The sequence below is a fragment of the Acomys russatus genome, chromosome 9, assembly GCF_903995435.1.
Source record: "Acomys russatus chromosome 9, mAcoRus1.1, whole genome shotgun sequence".
Classification (NCBI taxonomy): domain Eukaryota; kingdom Metazoa; phylum Chordata; class Mammalia; order Rodentia; family Muridae; genus Acomys; species Acomys russatus.
In genome coordinates this window covers 34,970,488-34,992,596 of record NC_067145.1, presented here as the reverse complement: position 1 = coordinate 34,992,596, position 22,109 = coordinate 34,970,488, and the positions used below count along the sequence as shown (strand labels likewise).

Here is a 22,109-nt window from a genome sequence, read left to right as displayed (position 1 = left end):
TGATGGAAGCTTCTGTTGTCATAGCAACCTGGTGCTCCTGGGGCCTAGGCAAGAGGCTTCAGGTAGGTATTTATAGCACAAGAGCACCAAAGGAGAGAGAACAGAGCTTGGGAAAAAAAAATGGCAAGAAGTAATCCTACAAGTGGCACGTGTGCTCTGAAAACACCACCCAGGAGCAGGGAGTGAGGAGAGCAGTGCTTCCTGCTGGGCAACAACTGAACAAAAGGCCCCTTTTGACATGCACATCTGTTACTACTAAACACAAAGCAATCAATATTTTCTTACAGATTTTTCTCTCTCTGGCTTTAAAGGGTTACTGTCTGCCAAACTGTCTAGCCCTAACCTTCTTCAAGTCCACAGTCACCACATAAAGTGACTAATAGAACTTCAAACAAAGAATTCAGTCTCCGAAATGGCCTCATGCTAGTTATTTCTCTCTCTCTCTCTCTCTCTCTCTCTCTCTCTCTCTCTCTCTCTCTCTCTCTCTCTCTCTCTCTCTCTCTCTCTCTCCTCTCCTCTTCTCTTCTCTCTGTCTCTCTCTCTCTGTCTCTCTCTCTCTGTCTCTCTCTTCCCCACCCCAACACTAGACATACCAGAAAAATGTCAAAAAGCAAATCAAAACCCATCCCTTGAAAGACTTAAAACAGCCATCATGTCCCTGGAAGGTGAGGACCACAGCCCTGTTTGATTTTAAAAGGAACTGGTAAGGAAGAGAGGGTGGGAGGGAGGCCAGAGGCATTGGTACCTTACCGTAATACCTGCATTTCCTCCGGGGAGTTCTGAAGCTCATCCTGCAGGCGACGCCAGTGCAGGCAGGCCCTCAGCTCTTGATGCTCCAGGGCCTCGTGTGGGGACAGCTGCATGGGACACAGACACACAAACACATTTGCAAACCAGAGTTATTGTGTTGGTCAGGCTCTCCTCTGCAAGAGACAACTATGCCTGCCCCCTCCTTGCTCTCCATCAGAAGAAGGCCAACTGACCCTCTTTGAGTTCTTCAAAGGAGCAGCAGCTAAGCCCTGAAAATGTCCTGTGCTGATGGGGATGGCCAGCCCTGACTTTTGAGTCTCTGGCCCCAGAAACCACTCCAGTCCAGAATACTCACCTGAAAAGGGGGGTTCCCCACAGGCCATTTCTCCTTTGATTCCACCCTGCCTCATGTTTCTGCATGGGGAGGGGAAAGGCCCCTCCACTTACCCCTTATTTTTCCCAACCCTCAATTTTGTTAAGGACTGTTTATAGTGGGGCCTGCTAATGTAATCCAGATGATGCTGTTTGCCGAGATCCAGAAAAAAGTATACTGTCTGGACTCAATTTGGAGGCAGGGGAGGCCATCACACTGCTGCAGTCAGAATTGGCTGCTGTCACAGGGATGTGCATACAAGGCCACATAGCTGGGATCTTCATAAGAGAAGGCAGGCAGAGGAGCACCCTGCAGGGAAGGAAACATTTAGGATCTGCACACCTTTCTAGAAGTTACTGGTCTCTAATAATGCATCCACAAAATCTCTGTGTAGGCCCTGGGTCAGGACGGAAGACTGTACTACCATGTGAGAACACTAGCAGACTTGGGGGGGGGTAGGGAAAGGGGGGCAATGTGCAGCTCAAGAAAGACCATTGAGCTCCTTGTCAGCAGGGAGACAAGGGGCCGGAGGTCTCTGCAGGTAGGTGCTGATGTCTGAGCTTACAGGAACAGAGACTTCAAGGAGCAAGAGAGTACCACTGGCTTGGAAAGAGTGTGCTGTCCTTAGAAAACGGGGAGGAGTATAGACAGCCTGGGAGCCGACCACCAAGGCAGGAGGGCAGAGTTACAGACAGGCCAGAAGATCCATACGGTGCTCCACAAGACATTAAAACAAAGTGAGCTTAAAAAAAAAAAAAACGTGAGCTTATTGTGGGTGTATTTGGAGATGAGGCCTTCTGAAAAGTGGTTATGGTTAAAGGAAGCTATCAGAACAGAACCTAGAACATAGAAAGGGCATGGAAGGCATGCAGGCAGCTGAGCCCAATTCTGTCACTTGGTAGGGACATGTTCAGGACAGAGGCAGGAACTGAACACAGGCAGGAAATGTGGTAACAGAGGGGTTTCTCTTAAAATGACGTCAAGAGACTGTATGGGATGGCTACAATTAACCCAAGAGTTGGCATTCTGCACGCGTTAGAGGGGAACTAGGGTAGTGATGAGGACAGGCAGGCTGGTATTCACCCTTTGCAGAATGCCAAGGGGGGCAGGGTGGGAGGGAGCAGGCATTTCACACACAGCCTCCATGTGCCTAGGATGTGTTAGGCTCACTCATACATTATCCCATGCACATGTGACCCTGAGTCCCCAAGAGGGGAAACCAAGGTCCAAGGAAGCCATATAGCCTGCCTGTACTCAGAAAGCTAGTGAGCCGGACTGAGACTCAGAGCTGGGTCAGCTCAGAACCACCCTCTCCTCCAATCGGGTGGGTAGCTTTCGAGCAGGGTATATAGATGGGTCCTTGCTAGCTCCATGTGGGAAGAGGGCAAGAGGACAAGTGAAGTATAGCCCCACTGTGTGATGACACTGTCTCTGTAGTGAGGACAAGGAAGGCACACAGAAGAAGCAAAAGGACCTCAGAGTCCAGGAAAGCTACATTGGGGGAGCTTGAGGTGTGAATCAGTTTGGGCTTCAGAGATGGGACCTCAAGCTGGCCACTGAAACACAAAGATTTCACCAGGCAGAATGTTGAACAAAATCAAACAGTACAAACAAGTTTGAGAGGTTTAGAAAAATGCCAAGAAGCCCAGAATGGCAAGAGTGGAGGGCACCAGAAAAGAAGTGACCCCAGGATTAGAAAGTAGAAAGAAGGTAGGAAACAGTTCTGCAGTCACATGCTCAGGAGCTAGTGGTCAAGGTTAAAGTGGAGGCAGTCAGAGTGTTTGATCCATGCTGTTCATCCTGTAGGCTAAGCAAAGGCATGGCCACTGAGCACAGTCTCAGCTTTTGAGCTACTAGGTTCAATATACAGCCTATGGGATAAGCAGAGGAATGGCCACCGGCTTATGTTCTCAGCCCCTGATTTGTGTACTTTGTGTTTTATGACAGGGTGTCCATCAAGCTGAGGCCAGTCTGGAGATTGCTAAGGAGCCTGGGTGCCTTCAAAGCTGTGGGGACCCTCTTGTTCAAGCCCCGGCACACTCAGAATACAAGTGTAAGCCACCAGGCCTGGTTTGTAACATTTTTTCTGAGTTAGTGAGCACCACGTAAGAATCCAGAAATACCGAGTTCCCTAAAACACACGTTGCCCTAGCCACACTGATACCTGAGTGTGGTGGGCGCAGAGGCCGGCTGCCATACCACCTAGTGCATAACGTCAGGTGCCTGGTCTTCACCCAGAGCTGTCACTCCTGATTCATTTTCTTTTTCCTTTTTTTTTTTTTAGGGAAGGTTGAGGCAAGGTCTTGTTATGTAGCCCTGGCTGACTTGGAACTTATGTAGACTAAGCTGGCCTAAAAGTCCATCCTCCTGCCTCAACCTCACAGCTGACAATGTTGGTATGAGTCACAGCTAGGGAGGATCTACACAGTGAGCTCCAGGCCAGTTGGGGCTGTGCAGGAAGACCCCTTCTCAAAACAAAACAAAACACCCAGAGCTAATGTTTAACACGCGGGTATTACACAGTGCAGGAACCTGACCTCCTCCATGCCTCTGCTCAAATATGTCCTTAACAGGCGTCTTCTCTGACTCCATGAACAGAGCAGCTCCCCTCCAGTCTGTGTGCGGCTCACCTCTCCTCACAGCACTTAGCATACAGCTGTTTCCTTTGTTTATCTGTTCCCTCCATCTCTAGACCATGTACTTGGAGGGCGTCATTTTTTTATAGTAACTTATCCAGCAAACATAGTGCTTAGTGCACTCAGCATATAACTATTGAATGAACAAACAAATGAACGTATGAATGAAATCAGAACTTGATTCTGGGTATGGAAGTTCTTCGAACCCACCTGCTGAGCTTCAGCCCAAAATATGTCTTCCAAGTGAGTGGCGAATCCTTCGCTGAGCCACTCCTCTGTCCAGTCTCGGGCTCCGATGGCTAGGCCAAACCAGGCATGAGCGATTTCATGGCAAAGGCGGATCCCACAGAGATGCCTCGTGCCTGTTAAAGTGCTCTGAGAGAGGAAGATGATGTGTGGGCTGCAAACAGTGGGAGAGAAAACATGTGGAGTCCTGTTAGCACCCATCCTTGTGGCTACTCAGTGGGGCGGCTTTCTTAGCCCACAAAATCTGTTATTACTGTGTGCATGCCAGACCATGATGGATAGATGTGGCTGGGATGCTTTTAGACCTAAATCAAGTGGCAGTTTACGCCTCTGGCAACTGTTCAGGTTGCTGTTTCTGCCAGCAGTTGTCTTCGTCATCAAGCTGCTATTACCTGTAATAAGTAACCTGCACTAGGTTTTATACTGAAAAAATTACAAGGCAATGGAAACGTTTACTATGAAATCTGGACTCTAAAAGAAGAGCAGGTGTGAGAGTGTTCAGTCCGTCCTGTCAGGAGAGTGATCAAAGAAGATTGTTCAGCCAAAAAAATCATAGCAGCTCACAGGCAAATCAGGAAGTCATGCAGAAGGCCGGGGAAAGCCAAAAAGAATAGAACCCCAAATCTTCCATTTCACACTGGAGCTGACTGTGGCATTAACAACCAAACAGGTGCCCTGTGTCGGGAGACTCCTGAGTAGCCCAGAGAAGAGCCTCGTGTCTATAAAACAAAGACTCTCCCGGCAGGCTGCAGGCCCTTACAGCCAGGTGACCAGAGAACCATGAAAATGAAGGTGGGGCACTAACTCGCCCTGGGGTGTGAGCGCCCCAGGGCTGGCACCAGATGTGGGGGGGAGGAGTGCTTGTCTCTTCTGTAACTCCAAATACCATGATTAAAACTGCACAGATGAAGTGGGAAGAATCGGGTGTCAGAAAGGAGAGACAAACAGAAGCTTTGCTTTGCTTTCCATCTTCAGCACGTAGTGTTTATCTAGAACTTGTTTATCTTCTTTCTAATGAAGAATTTTTTTCTTTAAAAACAAATCTATCAATTAAAGCAAGCAAGTTGTGAGAACTCCCAAAGTAGGGAACTGTACATACCAATTTCTTCTTTCAAAAGCCATTTGTTTGCCATCATGTCAGCTCTGCACAAGCCAAGACGGCGGCATGCGGATTTCTTGGTCCACCCCCACAGCCACCATTAGAGAAAAACCCCACCTATATTTCCCTTGCACAATATCACCCATTCAGCTCCGAGAGCTAAATTGCAATCGCGGGAGTCAGGACTGCCAAAATAGACAGCTTTCATGTGAAGTAATAACAGGGCAGGCACGCAAATGAAAAAGCATCTGCCAGGCTTTCCGGAAAGCCCACAGAAACCCCACATATTAAAAGCACTGAGGACAAAGGGGTGCGGTGCAACAGGGACCAAGAGTTGAGCAGATTACTAGATCAGACAAAAATGTAAGAGGAATCCTGGGACTCCTCCCAGCACAGGAGTCAGCCTTCCCTTTACCTTACCAAGAAAGACACATGGCACAACCTGGCATTCTCAGTGCATGACCCTGGCTCTGCCAAGTGTGATGCTCCATGAAAAGCCACAGAAACGCACAAGTAAATAACAGTCCAGACGTACTGCTGGCAGCAGTACACCTTTAGCTAAAACAAAACAGTAACTTCAGACAGTATGAGCAGGCTCAAAGATGAGCCTGCCTGGAAAGGGTCCAGTGACTAGTATGACAGCCGTGGCCATGTGGGCAGAGACCAGACGGCTGACTCTGCCTCGAGCCAGGAAGGTTCAAAAAGGGGATGAGTGGATTTGCAGGAGGACCGTCCCTGCCTGGGGCCCACTGCTCGGTTCCAATGGAGGCCCAGTTACGGCCCACTAGGGAGAGGCAGACCTGCAATGTTCAGAGCCACTTTCTTAGGAGACCACCAGCATGGCAGAGGCCACTCCTCCACAGAGGCCAAGTGTAGTAGATGCTTGGCGCTTGTCTTTGACACTCAAAGTATCAAGCCCAGCCTGCCTGAACACTGTCTCTCTACTGCTCCTTAATGCAACCTACCCAGCCAGATTAGTGTTGTGTCCATTAATTTAAAACATGCCTCCAGGAGAGGAGGAAGGAGGCCCTTGTGACTCCCAGGAGCTGCTCCCTTCCTGCGGGAGGAATTCAATTTGGAGAGGAAATGGAGACTTTCATCAGAGCTTAAGTAGGAGCTGGCGTCTGATTTATTTCTTCTTTTTTCCAGCCCATCTTAGTGTGTGTGTGTGTGTGTGTGTGTGTGTGTGTGTGTGTGTGTGTGTGAGAGAGAGAGAGAGAGAGAGAGAGAGAGAGAGAGAGACAGAGAGACACAGAGACACACACACAGAGAGAGAGAGAGAGAGAGAGAGAGAGAGAGAGAGAGAGAGAGAGAGAGAGAGACAGAGACAGAGACAGAGACAGAGACAGAGAGAGAGACAGAGAGAGGGGGGGCACACTTAGCAGCTCAGGCCTAAAGCTGCAAGCCTCAGCACCAGGTCACAGCAGGCTGAGTGGGCAGAAAGGGGGTGGGAGCTGCCACCTCTTCCTCAGGCTACAGCAGATCCTGAGCTCTGGGGAGGGGAGGGGTGGGTGTTTAGAGTGGGTAGAGATGAGAGATGGGGGGGGGGGCAAGCGCACTTCTGCAGAGGTGTTATGTATACGTCTTTATCGAGCTTGAACGTCTGCAGACTTAACATTTTTCTACATTTCAACAACAAATAGAACCCACCACCCATATATCTGAGAGGAAGAAGAGACCCTGAAAAGAGAAAGGAGTTCTCCTTTTGCCAGCATCCACCTGGATAGTTCCAGAGACCTTAGAGCCAATCACATAAAAGCATCCTTCTCTTGTATGGTTTAATCGTATGCTGATATGGTTTGGACAACTGTAATGTGTATCTGTCACCTCAAGGCAACAGAGCACCGCCTGGAGGGCCTGGAGGAACCTTTCTCCTCTTCCTCTGGTTATTAGTAGTCAGGGAACAGCCATTTTTCACTTTCCTCTTCTGTGACACACTCAGGTAGATGACCTTAAGGGTGTGTGGCATGATCAGTTTTTGGATTAAGAGACTGGTAGGAACCTCAAGAGGATGCAGTTCTGAAAACTGCTACATCCAACCACTGTATCAGGGAAACTAAATTTAGCAGAAAAGGCTACTTAGTCAATGCCCCACCCCTTTTCATGTGTGTGCAGGTCCGTGCCATGGTACACGTGTGGAGGTCAGAGACAATTTACCAGATTACAGAGTCAGGCCTTCTCCTTCTACCATGTAGGTCTGGGAGATTAAACTCCGGCAGCTATGTCTCAGCAGGCCAGAAAAGCTGTCTTTGAAGTAAGTAACACTATCTAACCACTCACGTATCCAGATGAGTATTGGCTCGAGGAGCCACAGGACAATGGTACAGTCACTAGGCACTGCCCCAAATTGCCAGCTTTACATTTTATCAACACTGTGTGCATGTGCATAAGTGGAGACAACACTGAGTGTTCCTCAGGAGCTGCCCCCCCCCACCTTGTTTCAGACATGGTCACTCATAGGCTCATTACCTAATTCTCTAGACTCCAAGGGTCCTCCTGTTTCTGCCTCCCTAGCACTGACATTACCCACGTGGCTTCCCTGCTGGTCTTTCAAACCAAGTTCTGCTGGAGCAGCTGTTTCCTTGTCCCAGCATCCCCTCCTGCTCTCCTTTGCCGAGGACACACGCACTGAGCTTTTCCTTCACTTGTTCTATCCCAACCTTAGAAGTCTATAGATGGTCAAAGTAAGACGCACAGAGTTCCTCTCTCCAGGTTGGCAAGTAAGGTCACTTGGCCAGAACTGCCAGGCAATGGAGCCCAACCCAGTCTTGGCCAGCCTCACTCTTATCTACTCTGCCTAGACTCTATGGGTTCAGCCACAGCTGCTAGGCTCCTGCTTTTCTGGGCAGCTCAAGCCCCTGGTGTCAGGATCTCAGACTTCTCAGTGTCCTGTCAGCAGACTCATGGAAACAAAGGCGCCACCCACATCTTAGAATCTCTGCTCTCTATGGCTACATCACAGTCAGAACTGATAAAACAGGCCTTTAAACCAGCAATGCTTTAGCCTCTTCCCAGTAAGAAGGAAAGAAAGAAGGCAGAGTAGAGAGAGACGTGCTACCTCATGGTTGATGCCCTGATGCTCCTTAAGAAGCAGGTGACATCAGACTCCAGTGTGTGGCTCCAAACTACAGAGTGATATTCTTGGGGTGAAATGGAACAACAAAAAAGTAAATGTGCTATAGAAGCCAAGATAGCAAAATGAAGGTCCTGGATAAATGGAGGGCCAGGGATAAGGAAACAGAAGAGGAAGAAACAAATTGGGGGGAGGAAGTGGAGGAAGTAGTAGATAATGAGAATAAGAAATTAAACAGGAAACAAAACAAAACAAAATAGAACAAAACAAAAACCCGTAAGGATGTGGAGGAGGAGATGAGTGTGGCAGGCAGCAGGAACAGAAAGCAAGAGCAAGTCTATTAAGAGGAAAGCAGCAGCAGGAGGCTGAAGAAGTGGCAGAGGCAAACTGGGAAGCAGACACCGGAGGGACGGACACTGTATTTTAAACACAGCAGGCCAGCCAGGCACGGTGGCTTGATGTGGTGGTCAGTTCACCCCAGTTAGCTTCTGTCTGCTGTAATAAAGCACTGGTCAAAACTGACTTGCTAAGGAGGAAGGGTTTATTTCAGCTTATACCTCTACGTCACAATCTGTTCTGAGGCAGGAATTTGGAAGTGGGAATAGAAGCAGAGACCACAGAAGAACGTGGCTTCCTGGCTTACCTTTCCTACACAGCCCAGGCCGGATCCTCCTCTATTAGCCCAGGCTGGACCCTCCTCTTTCAATTAGCCCAGGCTGGGCCCTATTCTATCAATTCACATCAAGAAGATTCCACATAGGCTAGCTAGCCCACAGGCCAATCTGATGGAGACGATATCTAAGTTGAAAGTCACTCTTCCCAGGTTTGTGTAGGCTTGTGTGAAATTGACAAAAACTAACTAGCACACAAATTGACTAGCTGTGTTCTCTAGAGAACCCTGAATAGTCATCTCTGTCCCAATATACTGCACACGCAAAGAGGAGTGGCCTGGGCTTAATCTCTCAAGCTAGGTGGAGTTAGGTCAACTATGGGGAGCTGGCTGTTCCTTGAGAGGTGGGCAGGGTTGGTGATTAGTGTCTTTGCTCTTCTAAAAGTCCAGCAGGACTGTGTGTGAGCATTCTGTGTTTAATGGTAAAGAATCAAGACAAAATCACCCTCTGGTTGAATTTCCCAATTTCTTGAAGAACATGAGCTGTCTTAGTGATCTCTGGATTCTCAAAGATGTAAACAGATAAATACACCTCCCGCCCCCCCACACTTTTTTTTTTTTTTTTTTAGTTATGACACACAGGCAACTCTGTTTCCGGGATTTCAGAGACACATCCAAACACACCATAGAAGAATGTATTAACTGGGTTGCAGTGTGTGTTTTGAATGGTCTTTCACTGCACTGGTGCTGGAAGCTCTAGGTTCTCTATGAGGTCTGGACAACCTTCCTGGTAAGTACTTTCCAATTAGCACCCACTGCTGTGCACAGAGACAAAACATTACTCTCTCCTCCCTCACCTCTCACCCAGAGTGACAATGTTTTGATTATAGAGCTAATCAATGGGCCTCCACCATGACCCAGGACATGTCTTCATTTAGTACAATGATGCATTCTGCTTTGCCCCAGAATGACAATACAACAGTGGACCAATTGCTGTACTATGGAATGCACTGTATGGACGTCTCTGTCTTTGTGGTTACATGGAAGCCTGGAAACTCTTTCATGAAGAGACAAGTCTGGACAGCCTGCAACCACCTTAAACAAGAACAGTTTAATTATGGTTTCCTTTGAACCACACTCATTGGATCCACAAGTCAAGCCTTCCTATGATCCGCAACTAGAAAAGGAGGCTAGGGGGATTTCCCTCAAAGCAGCAGGCCTATAGCCAGAGAGTAGTTAGTTCATGCAAACCTAAGGTGCAGGAGACTCTGGGGATACAAAGTTCAGTGTGAAATAAACCTAGGTGGCTCTAAGGACTGGCAAGTGGTTATTTGAATCAGAAAAGCCAGTCTGTACAGAAATAGGCCTGATACATAGAAGCACTGAAGGCTGATGGAGGGTTCTGGAAGCACAGTGCTGAAGTAAAAAGGAAGTGTCCCTTTGCCAGAGAGTCATACTGTCAGGAAGCAGGAAGCTACTGGGGAGGAGGCATGACAGCCAGCTCTGTAATTCACCAGAAATGAAGCTCACAAAGAGACAAAGGAGGAAGATGCTCTAAAGTCCTTGACAGTTGGGAGTTGGCAGCAGTGCTGGTGCTGAGGAGAGGATGATGGTGATGGTCACTGATGGAAGATGGTGCTTTAATCAGCGTGTTCTGCCTGGTTTAAGCATTGCCCATGCGCTTGTATAGATGCCTCATACTCCCTGCTTGATACACATACTTTTAATGTGTTGCTTATAAGTAAAGTTAAAGAAATAGAGAAAAGAGCAATATATTTCCCATTCACCTTACATTGAACATGGAGATTCAAGTCTCATGGTGGTCACTTCTCTGGCACTAGTTTAAACTTGCCACTTTGGGTAGTTGGGCTGGCTTTTAGTTTTCATGATAAGGTCTTTCACCTTAGTTTATAAGCCAAGAAAAGACTTGCAAATGCTTCACAGAGAAGGCAAAGACACACATTTCAACCTAGACTGCATCAATCACAGCAAGTTCCAAATTTCTGAGGGTGGAATTAATTAGGGTTATTGTGTTTTTAAAATCCAAACACAGCTTCAATGATTACTAGCCAGTAATGGCTTATAATGAAGGCAGAGCTTGTTAGCCATGCAAACAACTGGCACGTTTGTATAAAGTATAAACAGAAAGAAATCATGAATTAAATGAATGAGTTCCCGGATTGTTCTCCGGTGCTGGCAAAGAACTATTCAGCCGCCACAGTGCACATCACCACCTCTGTTAAAAGGATTAGCCTGCTGGAGTTACCAGAAATCCCAGTGTGCAAAGTGAACAGCTCTTGGTTTTGGAAAGGAGGCTGTTAGGGATGAGGGATCACCTGGTTATTGGACAGTCGTAAATAAGGGAGCTTTAGGAACAGTAGCTAAGTCTCCTGCCTTCAGATGGCAACTCAATAGACAGACCAAACACAGCTTAAGGCACAAGATGCCCAGTGCTCTCCAGGGTGGTCCTAGAAAGTGAAGGGCAGATGGTCATTCTCAAAACATTCAACTTAACAGTGTGCCCTTTAAAAGGCAATAAACCTTCCCAGAAACAAAATAAACACACGTTTTCTCTTCAGAAGCTCATGATTCTAGCTGACCTTTTCCCTAGGAGAACCATATTTATTTTTTGTATGAGGCACTAGCTGTATCTCATTTCTCTGAATGGCTCCCTTGATTCTCCTCCTTTGGGCTTGTCAACATGTGACTGATGGTCATAGAATCCTTTCCTTCAAACAATTCCTCCTCCAGTGTCCCAAGCTGTGGCTATACCCGATTCCACCTGTATTCAGCTGTAGCAACAGAAGACACAGACTGCCGTGTAGCACAGGTTGACTCCGTGGGACTGAGGCCCCTGTTCAGTGACTCACCAGCAGAGTCAGAACTCTAGGCTTTACATTTCCCACTTTCATCTTTACTCTTGGCACCTCGTGGTCACAACATGGGTACCACAGCTCCAGCCATCATTTTCGTGTTCAGCATGGAAGAAGTGAATAGATACTATACCACAGCACTGGCTTTTACAACAAAAGAGGAAACGTGCCCCACGAAGCCTACAGCTGGCTCCTGTTACCAAGGCCCACTCCCTCTGGGTACCTAGTTTAAAGGAAGCATGGGAAAGACAAGTTTTGGCATTTTGACTCTAAGTGGCAGGGACATTGGCAAGGTAAATGGAACCCTATAGGGCTGGCTATAGCAGCTTAGGGTACCATTCTGTCACATAAATAGGCATCCATTTTTAAAGAGAATAATGAAATCAGCTCTTAAAATACGAAAGTTTCAGAAAGAGACAGTCCACTAAAATGCCAATATAAATGAGATTGGAGAGAGCATGCTTACCCAGCAGCCCAGGCCTTCTAGTTCAGTGCACTCAACTCAGGACCAGTTCCAGATGCACACACAAGCAAACACACACACACACACACACACACACACACACACACACACACGCACAACACACACACACAGATAACACATACATGTAAATACACACATACACCAAACACACACCACACACACCACACACACATACACACACATAACACACACAGACACGCACACAGAAGCACACAAACACACACGTATAGACAACACACACATGTACACATATATACATACTCATACATACACACTCACACACACACACACACACACACACACTCACACACACACACAGGTACACTCTGAAATCTCGGGCTGATTTTGCTTTGCCACAGACCACACTTGTTTTGCAGAGGCTAGAGAACAGCACTTATGCCCTCAGACCGCCCTGCTTGTTTCGTTTCCTTTCAGACAGTATAACACGCAGCATTAACACACCCTTCCCCATCCTGACCAGCTGCAACGCTACATTACAACTGAAAAGACAGCATGCAGCTGTGACATGGAGCCAGTGGCTGCTCTGAGAAATCTGAGTGAGGTGGAGAGTGACAGCATGGAGGGAAATACTACTAAGGCAGTGAATCTTGCCCTTCTTATCAGCAGTGCTTTCCTGCTATGATGCTTCAAGATTGAAATGGTGGCAGCTACGTCACCTGCCCAACATCTTGTACCTCTGAAACTAACCACACCTGGTCTGGATGCTCTGCTTCCAAACAGAGAGGATGAGAAGAAGCATCGGAAAGCTCATTCTAAGTGGCTAGTTTAGGGAGGGGGTGATCATCGGTCAGGGCCCAAGCAGTGGCTACAGAGCATGGTGAGCTCTAACCTGAGTCACTAATTTTAATGGGAGTCCAAGCAGGAGTCATTGAGATGGACGCACATCTAATAGGAAGAGCAGCAACGGGCACTGAAAGCAGCGCTGAGTTCTGGAGGCTCCTGGTGCTGTGACCCCATCAGAAAACCAGCGCCTTAGGCTCATTAAGCATGCATGACATCACCGCAGGATCTGGGTACATCCGAGCCACCCAACAGCCTTTTCCCGAAACTGGTGACTCACAGCTAGAAGCCTGTGGAGATGTGAGGCAGAAGATGGCTCTGACACCTCATTAGCCATACCACAGATAGCAGAGATGATGCCACACCCTGTCACAGAAGCAGAAGATCTATAAGACTTGGTAAGAGCTGGGCCTTTTTTTTTTGTTTGTTTGTTTTTTTCTAGTAAGGTTGCTCTTAAGGGAAATTTCAACCACACCTTATTTATTTTTTATTTCTGGTCACTGGTTCAATGTGAAAGGAAAATAACAAATAGGAAGAGAATGACACCTGCCACCATTTTGTATTATGCTGCCAAGGTTCTAAATAGTAACAGGTCACCCAACTGCCTTTTCCTCTTGTTTTTTTCATTCATTTACTCTAAGGTCTGAAAAGTCACCTTTCGACTAAAACATCTGTGGGAAAAAAAGCCTGGCATGAAGAAACACTGGGTAGTGTTGGAGTGGCAACACGGGTAACCTTAACTACAGCATGTTTGCTTTTACAAACACTGTAATATATGAAATAAAATATTAATAGCCATTACCTCAGTTTTTCTGAGAACAGACCTGAGTCACAAATCTGTGTGGCACGATTTCCACTCACATGCCCCACCAAGCGAGTGCTACTTGTGTTATGAGGTCCTGGGAGCCTCAGAGCAGGCCAGACCAGACTGACTATGTTTTTAGACCATAATGTCATGAAGTAAGTTGCTTATTTTGGCAACTTAAATCATTTCTCCAAATTTACCGCCTACTCTGCATTAAAGACTAATCCCTAAAAATGCATGAGGAGACATGGCAAAAATATTTTAAATGGAGAAAGGAAAATGTTAGAGCAAGATTAATATCTCCACATAGCAGTGGCTAACTTTGTGATCCCTCAGCTGAACTCCGACATTTGAAAAAACACCCAAAGAGCCAAATATTTGTGTAAATAAATACATTTACAATGCCTCGAACTAGATATTTAAACTTTGTGTGGCTAACAAGTTTAGTTTGTTAGGAACTTCAGCAGGTCTGGCTTTCCTTGCCTGCCTCTGATGGCCTCTGTCTTCTCACACAGCTCTGAACTCTCTGCGGCCTCAAACCCATTGGACTGTTTTACAGCTAAGCTAAAATAAATGAAAGAATCAAAGTGAAGTGCTCACTGCAGACCCCGGGAGCACGGTGCCTTTTCTTTTCCCACCTCTTACTTTCTCTTAGGTTAGTAACTGCTTTCAGATCAGTATTTAGCTTTGATCCCTCAAATCCCCTGAGATAGTGTAAAGAGAGCACTCCACACTTACTGGCCCGAAGCCTAAAGGGGAGCGTGGCAACTTCACCCAGCAGGATGCAATTCTAGTGTGGCCAGACTGACCCAAATCTCTCTGTGCCACAGCCTAGCATCAGAGCCCCAGGCTAAACGGCTTCTTTCAGTGGCTAGCCGCACTAAGGTTTGTCTTCTAAGTCCACATAATAAGACTCAGGGTGGCTGCAGAGATGGTAGTGGACGGTAACCCACCCACAGGCAAATGACGTCAAAGACTCTAGAAGGGAACACTGGGCTTCTCTGTTCTCCTAAAGCTTGTGTCAAGGAACTTGAGAAGGAAGCAGATTTTCCACTAAGAAATCTCTACTTTGGCAGTCATCAGAGACAGCCTGGTGGCTTACACTTCCGCTCGCAGGAAAAGTGCAGAAAAGTATTTTCACAAATTAAAATGGAAGAAACTCACAGACTCTCAGAGCTAAAAAGCAACTTGAGGGTCCAAATCTGAGGCTCAGAGCAGACTGAGATGAACCTTTTTGCCCCCAGCTTCCCCAGGTGCCTACCTTATCTCCAGAAAACCAACTGCTTGTCTTTTGTTGGTGCCTTAGGAGACAGTTCCCAGTTCCAGTCTGGAGAGGGAAGAGTGGCATCTACAGAATGGCCACCTTGCTTGTGAGGCAGCTCAGGGAAAACTGGCATTTTCGTGTGTTTCTGTACATGTGTAAATGTGTACTTGTGCACGCATGAGTTTGCATGCATATCTTTGGGTGTGTGTGTATAAATGTATATGTACAGGTGTATGTAAGCTGTGGAAAATTGGCCATGCCTGCCTCTTCCACAGAAAACAGCCTGAACATCTGAATAGCTTGTTCTTGCTGGGGTCTGAAGCTGACCAGCGGTATCACCACCGGTGCCAGGGCCAACCACTAGCTCTGTCAGTTCTTTGGTTTTCTCCTCTTTCAAAAGATGGAGAGGAACACCTGAGAAACATACATCACAGAAGGGGGCTGTTTGGAACACACACACACACACACACACCACCTGGTTACACACCGTATTCTAGGGATGTAATGGTCCTGTGATGCCATGATGTCATTTCTAAAGCTGCCTGTATTTTTCCTTAGGAAATTAACTTCCAATAGAAAAGAGGGTAACCCTTTGATTAATAAAGTCAATAGTGATGCCCTCTCTATTTCTAAAGGCCTTTCACATCTATCTCTTCTCTGTGTTCCATCAAGTTTCAATAGCTCTGTGAGGTCTGTAGTCTGTTTCCCCTTCAGGTGACAAAACAGAGGTTTAGAAACTGGAATTGCCTGGGCTCAGTCCAGTAAGCTAGCAACTGCTAGAGGCCATTTCTTCCCGGTAATACTGTAAGTAGCACACAGAGAGGAGCCTGTCTCTGCCCTTGTTCACAAAGTGATTGCATTCTGGAATGTGTATTCTGGGTCCAACACAGAGTTGGACAATTAAGGCAGAGGGTGGTCAGTGATAATGAACCATTCATTCTTCCTAGAAACATTTTTAACTTATACATTTATTTTATTACACGTGAATAAAACAAATTACATACAGCAGGAAGAGCTGAGACAATCATGAGTTATATAAATGTTACATTCATAGTGATTTGGCTATTTGTATTTGTCAAACTTGAAGTAAACATTTTTCCTATCTTGTTGGGTCTAAATTTCTGAATGAAATTCAATATCTATCATATCTCAACTCTATTAACTTAAATAATTTATCTTGATCTAAAAAGATCTTATCCCCTAACCAACTAAACTTGATTGTAAAACTAAACTATCTGCTCTTCAACCTCCTTCAGAGCCTTGAGAAGGAATAAAACTAAATGCCTGAGTGAATCGGTAGTGCAGGTTAGCAGCTCCCAAAATGAAAAAAATGACTAAAACCATTTACTATCTGAATAGCCACCCAACACTCTCTATAATGTTGGAGCATCATCTTCAGCCTTCTGGCCCAATATCTATGCCAGACATATTCATGAGGCAGGAACTATTGAGGACTTGCTTACCCTGTCTTGGCAGAGTTCGGCCGTCAACTCTGCCCGCATCTAAACTTGCCCAATTTTAGGCAGAATTCTGTCTGTAGCAGAAACGAGGACATTTTGTGCAGTGGCTACTTTGCCACATTTGAAGCCAACTCCATAAGGAGGTTCTTTGATGCTCATCGTCTTCTTTGAGGTTGGCTGGGTGTTGCCAGGAGTTAACTTGCCTTGCTGTCAAAGAATCTTTAGAATAATAAAAAATATCTTTAAATGCCACATTCTGTGGGCCTCTGAGGCTTTTGAAGATCTATTTAACTATTTTCCCTTATATATCTGTAGAATCGTATCTATCTGCTAGACTTAGGATATATATATTCTTGTGATAAGCACAGCAAAGCAGAACAAAAGAACTGGACACTGATGCTGGATCAGACCAGACAGGATTTATTCCTCTCAGTATGCTGGATGCTGACATCCTGCATCCTCCTTGCTCCAGCCCCAGATGCCTCTGTTGCTGTCACCCATCAGAACTGAACAGCTTCCTGTACAGCGTTGTAGAAAGCTTCTGATCCCATCTGGTGCAGCATTTCAATCTGTCCTACACAGGACTCCTATTAAGCCTGGAATCTCTCAACATTTAAAAACTGGACCACAAATGCAATGCCTGGCTTGCTTAACCATTTTTCCCAATTTTTGGGGCTCCTTCTAAGGTATTATTTGACCCAAATCAGCCTGAAGAAACCTTAAGAGAACTACGTCCCATTCCATCAAGGGGTCAGGTAGGTTTCTGTTTGTTCTCTTGGTCTACAAATGCGTAATTTCATCCGGAGGTGGTTATAAGTTATTATTGGTCTTACACAGAAAGAAGACTCAGGGACATCTCTGTTTTCCTTTATGTTTTATCTGTAGGTAAGGAGATAGGAGCTAAAAAGCAAGAAAGCGGGATAGAAATATAGAGAAAGATTAGAACAAAAGGTAGATGGACTGAACCTACTCCTTAACTCACGGCCTTAATGTTACTCACAAAGAAGGTTATCTCTAAGTCATTGGTATAGAATTTTGTATATTGATGCAAATCATGTCATGTCAAATACTAGTCTAATTTTATCCTAGAAACATTTATTGGTAGCCTCCTAAGTGTCAAGCCTGCACTAGGGACACAGGCTACACAGCAGAGAAAGGACATGGACTCTGGCCTGGACATCACAGTCCAAGAGGAGAGATGCTCCACAGCAAAGCTCCTCACCTTCTTCTCTCAGCTCCTGGACTCTCACTGTGCCCTGCCCAGGCTGCCTCTGGCTTTACCCTGTCTCTCTCGGCACTCTCTTCTGTGCACCCCTCCCCCCGTCCCTGCCAACATGACAAGGGTGATGGATGACAGCTCTTCTCAGTTCTGACTGCTGTAGTGTGAGTGGTGGCAGTTGTTAGTGATGGGCGCTATTATCTGATTGCCCATAGATCCCATTATATATAGCTTTCCATCACGGTTCTGACTGGAAATCCTACATGTATGTTGCATGTGTACTGTATTTTCCAGAGTATGTTTAGTGCATGTTTTAATACAGCTGGACCTAAGGTGTGATTTGAGAAGTTTTCTGAGCTCCATGGCTCCATGGCATACAGCGGGAAAGGATATGTGAATAGTCCATCCCTCCAAATCTAACTACGGGAGTGACAACGACAGGACTTTTCACTTTTACTTTTTCTCTTCTGTATGCAACTCCTAGTTTCACACATGCAGGCTGCCATACCCGCCCTCCTCGAGATCTGGGATGTGGGATAGTCATTAAGACAATTCCCACACAACTGAGTTTACAGAGTTTTGAAATCACTCGTCTTACATTATATATACACACAGCACAAAGAATCCCAAGGTTTAAACTTACGAAAGATCACCATTGCCCTCCATTTGCACAGCGATGCCCACAGCCAGAAATGAAAGGAGAAATCAAAACGGCACAAAAGTGTGCACAGAGCAGAGGACTTCCATGATTGGCTTTATTCTGCAGTGACACAAGCTACCCCTTATAACATGTCCGTCAAGAAGATATCTGTTGTGCTTTTGTGAAATAAACAAAGATGCTTTTTATCAGTTCTCAGAAGTCTGCAGGACACACCATTCACGCTGTCAACTCCCCCCAGATCCATTCAACAAATAATGAAACCCATCAGGGAAAAATGTCAACATACTAATTTGTTAAATTCAAGACAAAAGCCACATTTGGGCAAGGCGCTTCCCTGCATTTTCGATCAGCACTGCAGTGTGTGCTGAGTTTATAGCCACCCAGAGATCATGCAATATAAAACAGGGTTGTATTATGGTGACAAAACTGGGATTGTTCCTCTCTGCAGTTACACTAGCAGGGCAGTTGGCACACATGCTGATCCTAACTTCCAATTCTATCCAAAGTTCTAGAAAGTCTACAAAGATCCCAATGTTCAGTAACAGAGCTCAGATAGAATTCACCTGAATAAGAAAACAAACCAGAGACACACAACTGAAATCCCTGGAAAGGACACTAAAGCCTAATCCAGCTTAACCCCAACCACATCACACTGGTTTGAGTGTGTGTGTGTGTGTGTGTGTGTGTGTGTGTGTGTGTGTGTGTGTGTGTTTGGCACAGGCTAAGAAAACATTTCACTACTGAGCTATACCCCCTAACTACAAAACACAAATGGGGGTTGTATTTCATGTTGGCCAGGCTGGCCTCAATCTCACTATGTAGCTGAGGCTGACCTTTTGTTTTTAATCCTCCTCTTTCTACCTTTTGAGTGCTAGAAGGCAGAAGCCACTGTGACAGGCTGAAACATAACTCTTAATGGTGTGAAATACACAAACAGCAGCGCCTTCTTATTTACATTTATTTGTTTGTTTGAAGAAAGGTCTCATGTGGCTAAAGCTGGCCTCAAACTTCTTGCATAGTTGAATCTGGCCTTGAACTCCTGATCCTCCAGGCTCCAGTTCCCAATTGAGGTGAGCACCACCACGGAAGTCTATTTTTAACAAAGGCTGAAGGAAACAGCAGGCCAAGCACAAAGAGGTTCAGAGTTTTACCTGCAGAAAAGGACAGCGTCTATACAATCTTCCTGTGTAGTGTTGGTTTGGTTTGCTTTTTGAATGGTCACAAGACCCAGTGAGATGCCACACTGGGTAAAGGCACTCACCCAGCAAGCCTGGCCACCCAAGTGTAATCTCTAGAGGCACATAAAGGTAGAAGAGAGAACCACCTCCACAAAGCTCTCCTCTGACCTCCAAATATACTTGCTTCCCCAGTAACAAGAGTTATACTATTTTTAATTAAAAAGAGAACTGCTTCAAATGATGTCCAGGACCCTAGAGGACACATATCATAATTACTAAAGAACTGGTGGGCCTGGTGTGAACTCACTCTAAGTGCGTAACCTCAGGCCACGGTCTTAACCTCTTGGGGTCTCTGTTTCCTTCTCTGAAATGAAAACCATGAGCATGTTGCAGGAAAGCTGGGAGCATCTCCAATGGGACACAAGACTCTCCCATGCCACCAGGTCCATGTGTGCCTTGCTTAAGACTTTCTAAGCTAGATCAGCCTATTTCACCTTCTTTCCTTTTAGAGAAACTAATTTATCTGGGTTTGTGAACATTCACCTAGAGGTACAGCAAAGAGAACTGTTTTGAACAAAGAGAAGGCAAACAGGTCTAGTTATTTTAAAAGTTTATCTACTTGGGCTGCAATGTACCTTTACCTCAGCCAGTTGCCATAAATAGGTGGCAGGAGTACGTGTGGGGCTACACATCCCTTAGATGCCATTCTCGCCCATGCTGTCTGTGGGCAATAGCTGCATGTGCGTGAAAATCTCATGTCTTACCTGTCTTTTGGACACAATACCTTCATGTGTCTCTAGTCCTTGGTGAGGACATGTGGGGAGAGGAGAACCAGCCCCTGTGCTTTACCCTGGTCCACCGCCTGGATCCACAGAAGGCAAGATGCAGGCAGCCTTGGGAGTGCTCTTCCCACCTTCTGAACACCGTTCACCCTGAGCCCTCATTGGCCTCTGCAGCCAACTCGGAGTATGTGTGTGCAAGATGTGGTGATCACACACACTCAGGGAGAAGTGAGCTGGGTCTTCTGAGTGCTTGAGCACATGTCAGGGGGAAGCTGTGATCTCACAGTCATGGAGGAGTCCTAGCTTTCTGCCCCCAACTGTTGGACCAGAACCTTCATTTTAGAAGGTTCCTCAGAAGACTAATGAAAATAGTCGAGTTTAGCACTTTTTAAAGGTAAGAGGAGGGCTGGCAGGATGGCTCAACAGATAGAGGCACTCATTTCCAAGCTGGGGAACCTGAGTTTGATCCCTAAAACCCACAGGGTAGGAGAGAACTGAAATGCCCCAAATAACACACACACACACACACACACCCCTCCCAATAAGTGAATAAATAGATATAAAATCAATTTAGAAGTTTAAGTGTTTTTGAGAAGCACAGAAGCAAGGTTTTCATTGCTGACTTCTTGGCCTATTTTTCTTGTGGCTAAAATGGTTTTGTGAGGTACTGAGAAGCAGCAGGGGCCCTAAGAAGTCAGCAGTGGCTCCACACTGATGTCATTAGGTCCTCACTGGCAGCTCTCAGGCACTGACATCCAGAAGGCCTGGGCCAGAGGAAGGGCCTGAGGGACTAAGAGAGGTGAAGCCATGCCAGTCCAGCAGGACAGCAGACTGCAGCACATTGCGAGGGAGTGGTGCCGAGGGAGAGTTGCACAGAGAAGACACCTGTCCTTAACTACCTTGGAAATCTGAGGTGCTTGCCTTTATTTATTCATTTATTTGGTCTCTTCCCACTAGAAGCTGGAAGATGTCCTAAACCCATCAACTCCGCATGAGTACCTGATTATGCATACGATAGCCACATTCGCTTTGATGTTTCCCATCTAACTATATGGTAATGTGACATTTCGTACTATGTACTTGCTTTTGCGTGGATTACAAATAGGAACCTGAACGACAACTGTCTCCAATGTGAGGGGCTCTGGAGGAGTCACCATTGCCACGGTCTGATGACAGACAGGCTGGTCTGTCCACAGTTACTGTGGGACACGTCCTACTTCCCTGAGACTCAGCTGGGCCTTTAGTGCAAAGCCACATGGTTTTGCTTAAAGTCGATTCCCAGAATCTGAGACATATCCAGAACTCCAAACCCTCTCTCAGCCCAATATAGATGACATTTGCATCATCTACACATGCCAGTCAAGGAGGAAATGAAAGTTACCGAGGACAAACGTGTCCCCAGAACGGTCAGAGAGTTACTGGTATAGATGCTATTCCTAAGACTATAGTTGGCTTGTATTGAAATGTACTGGACTAACTGCAGACAGTTTAGCCATGCAAGGAGTGGCAGAGAGGCCAATCAGTGGTGGAGAAACTGCTGCTGTCCTAAGAGAGGTACACAGGGAACAATCGGCTCAGAGATGGTGAAAAAACACAGTTGCTTGGCATCCCTCCCAGTCAGCTACCATGGGATGCCTTGAGGCTTCCTCACCTCTACAAGGAAAAGGCCAGATTGTGTTAGCAGTTGGCTGAGCGGATCACTATTGATTCAGTGCTACTGGAAGCTCAAAGATCCAAAGGCTTCAGAGTCACAGAATCCAGTTGCCACAGGGGCTTCTGTCACCTTCTCTGAGCC

At 46.2% G+C, this 22,109-nt stretch overlaps 1 protein-coding gene across 1 annotated transcript in view; it reads right to left on the bottom strand.

Annotated features, from left to right (window-relative positions):
* Aopep (aminopeptidase O (putative)) overlaps window positions 1-22,109 on the bottom strand; it is a 234,916-nt gene that overhangs the window by 122,657 nt on the left and 90,150 nt on the right. Inside the window, exons 6-7 of the mRNA XM_051151139.1 lie at window positions 3,970-4,159; window positions 751-857 (exon numbers count right to left, since the gene is read on the bottom strand). Of these exons, the coding sequence (XP_051007096.1) occupies window positions 751-857; window positions 3,970-4,159 (297 nt within the window). The remainder of the gene's footprint in view (window positions 1-750; window positions 858-3,969; window positions 4,160-22,109) is intronic.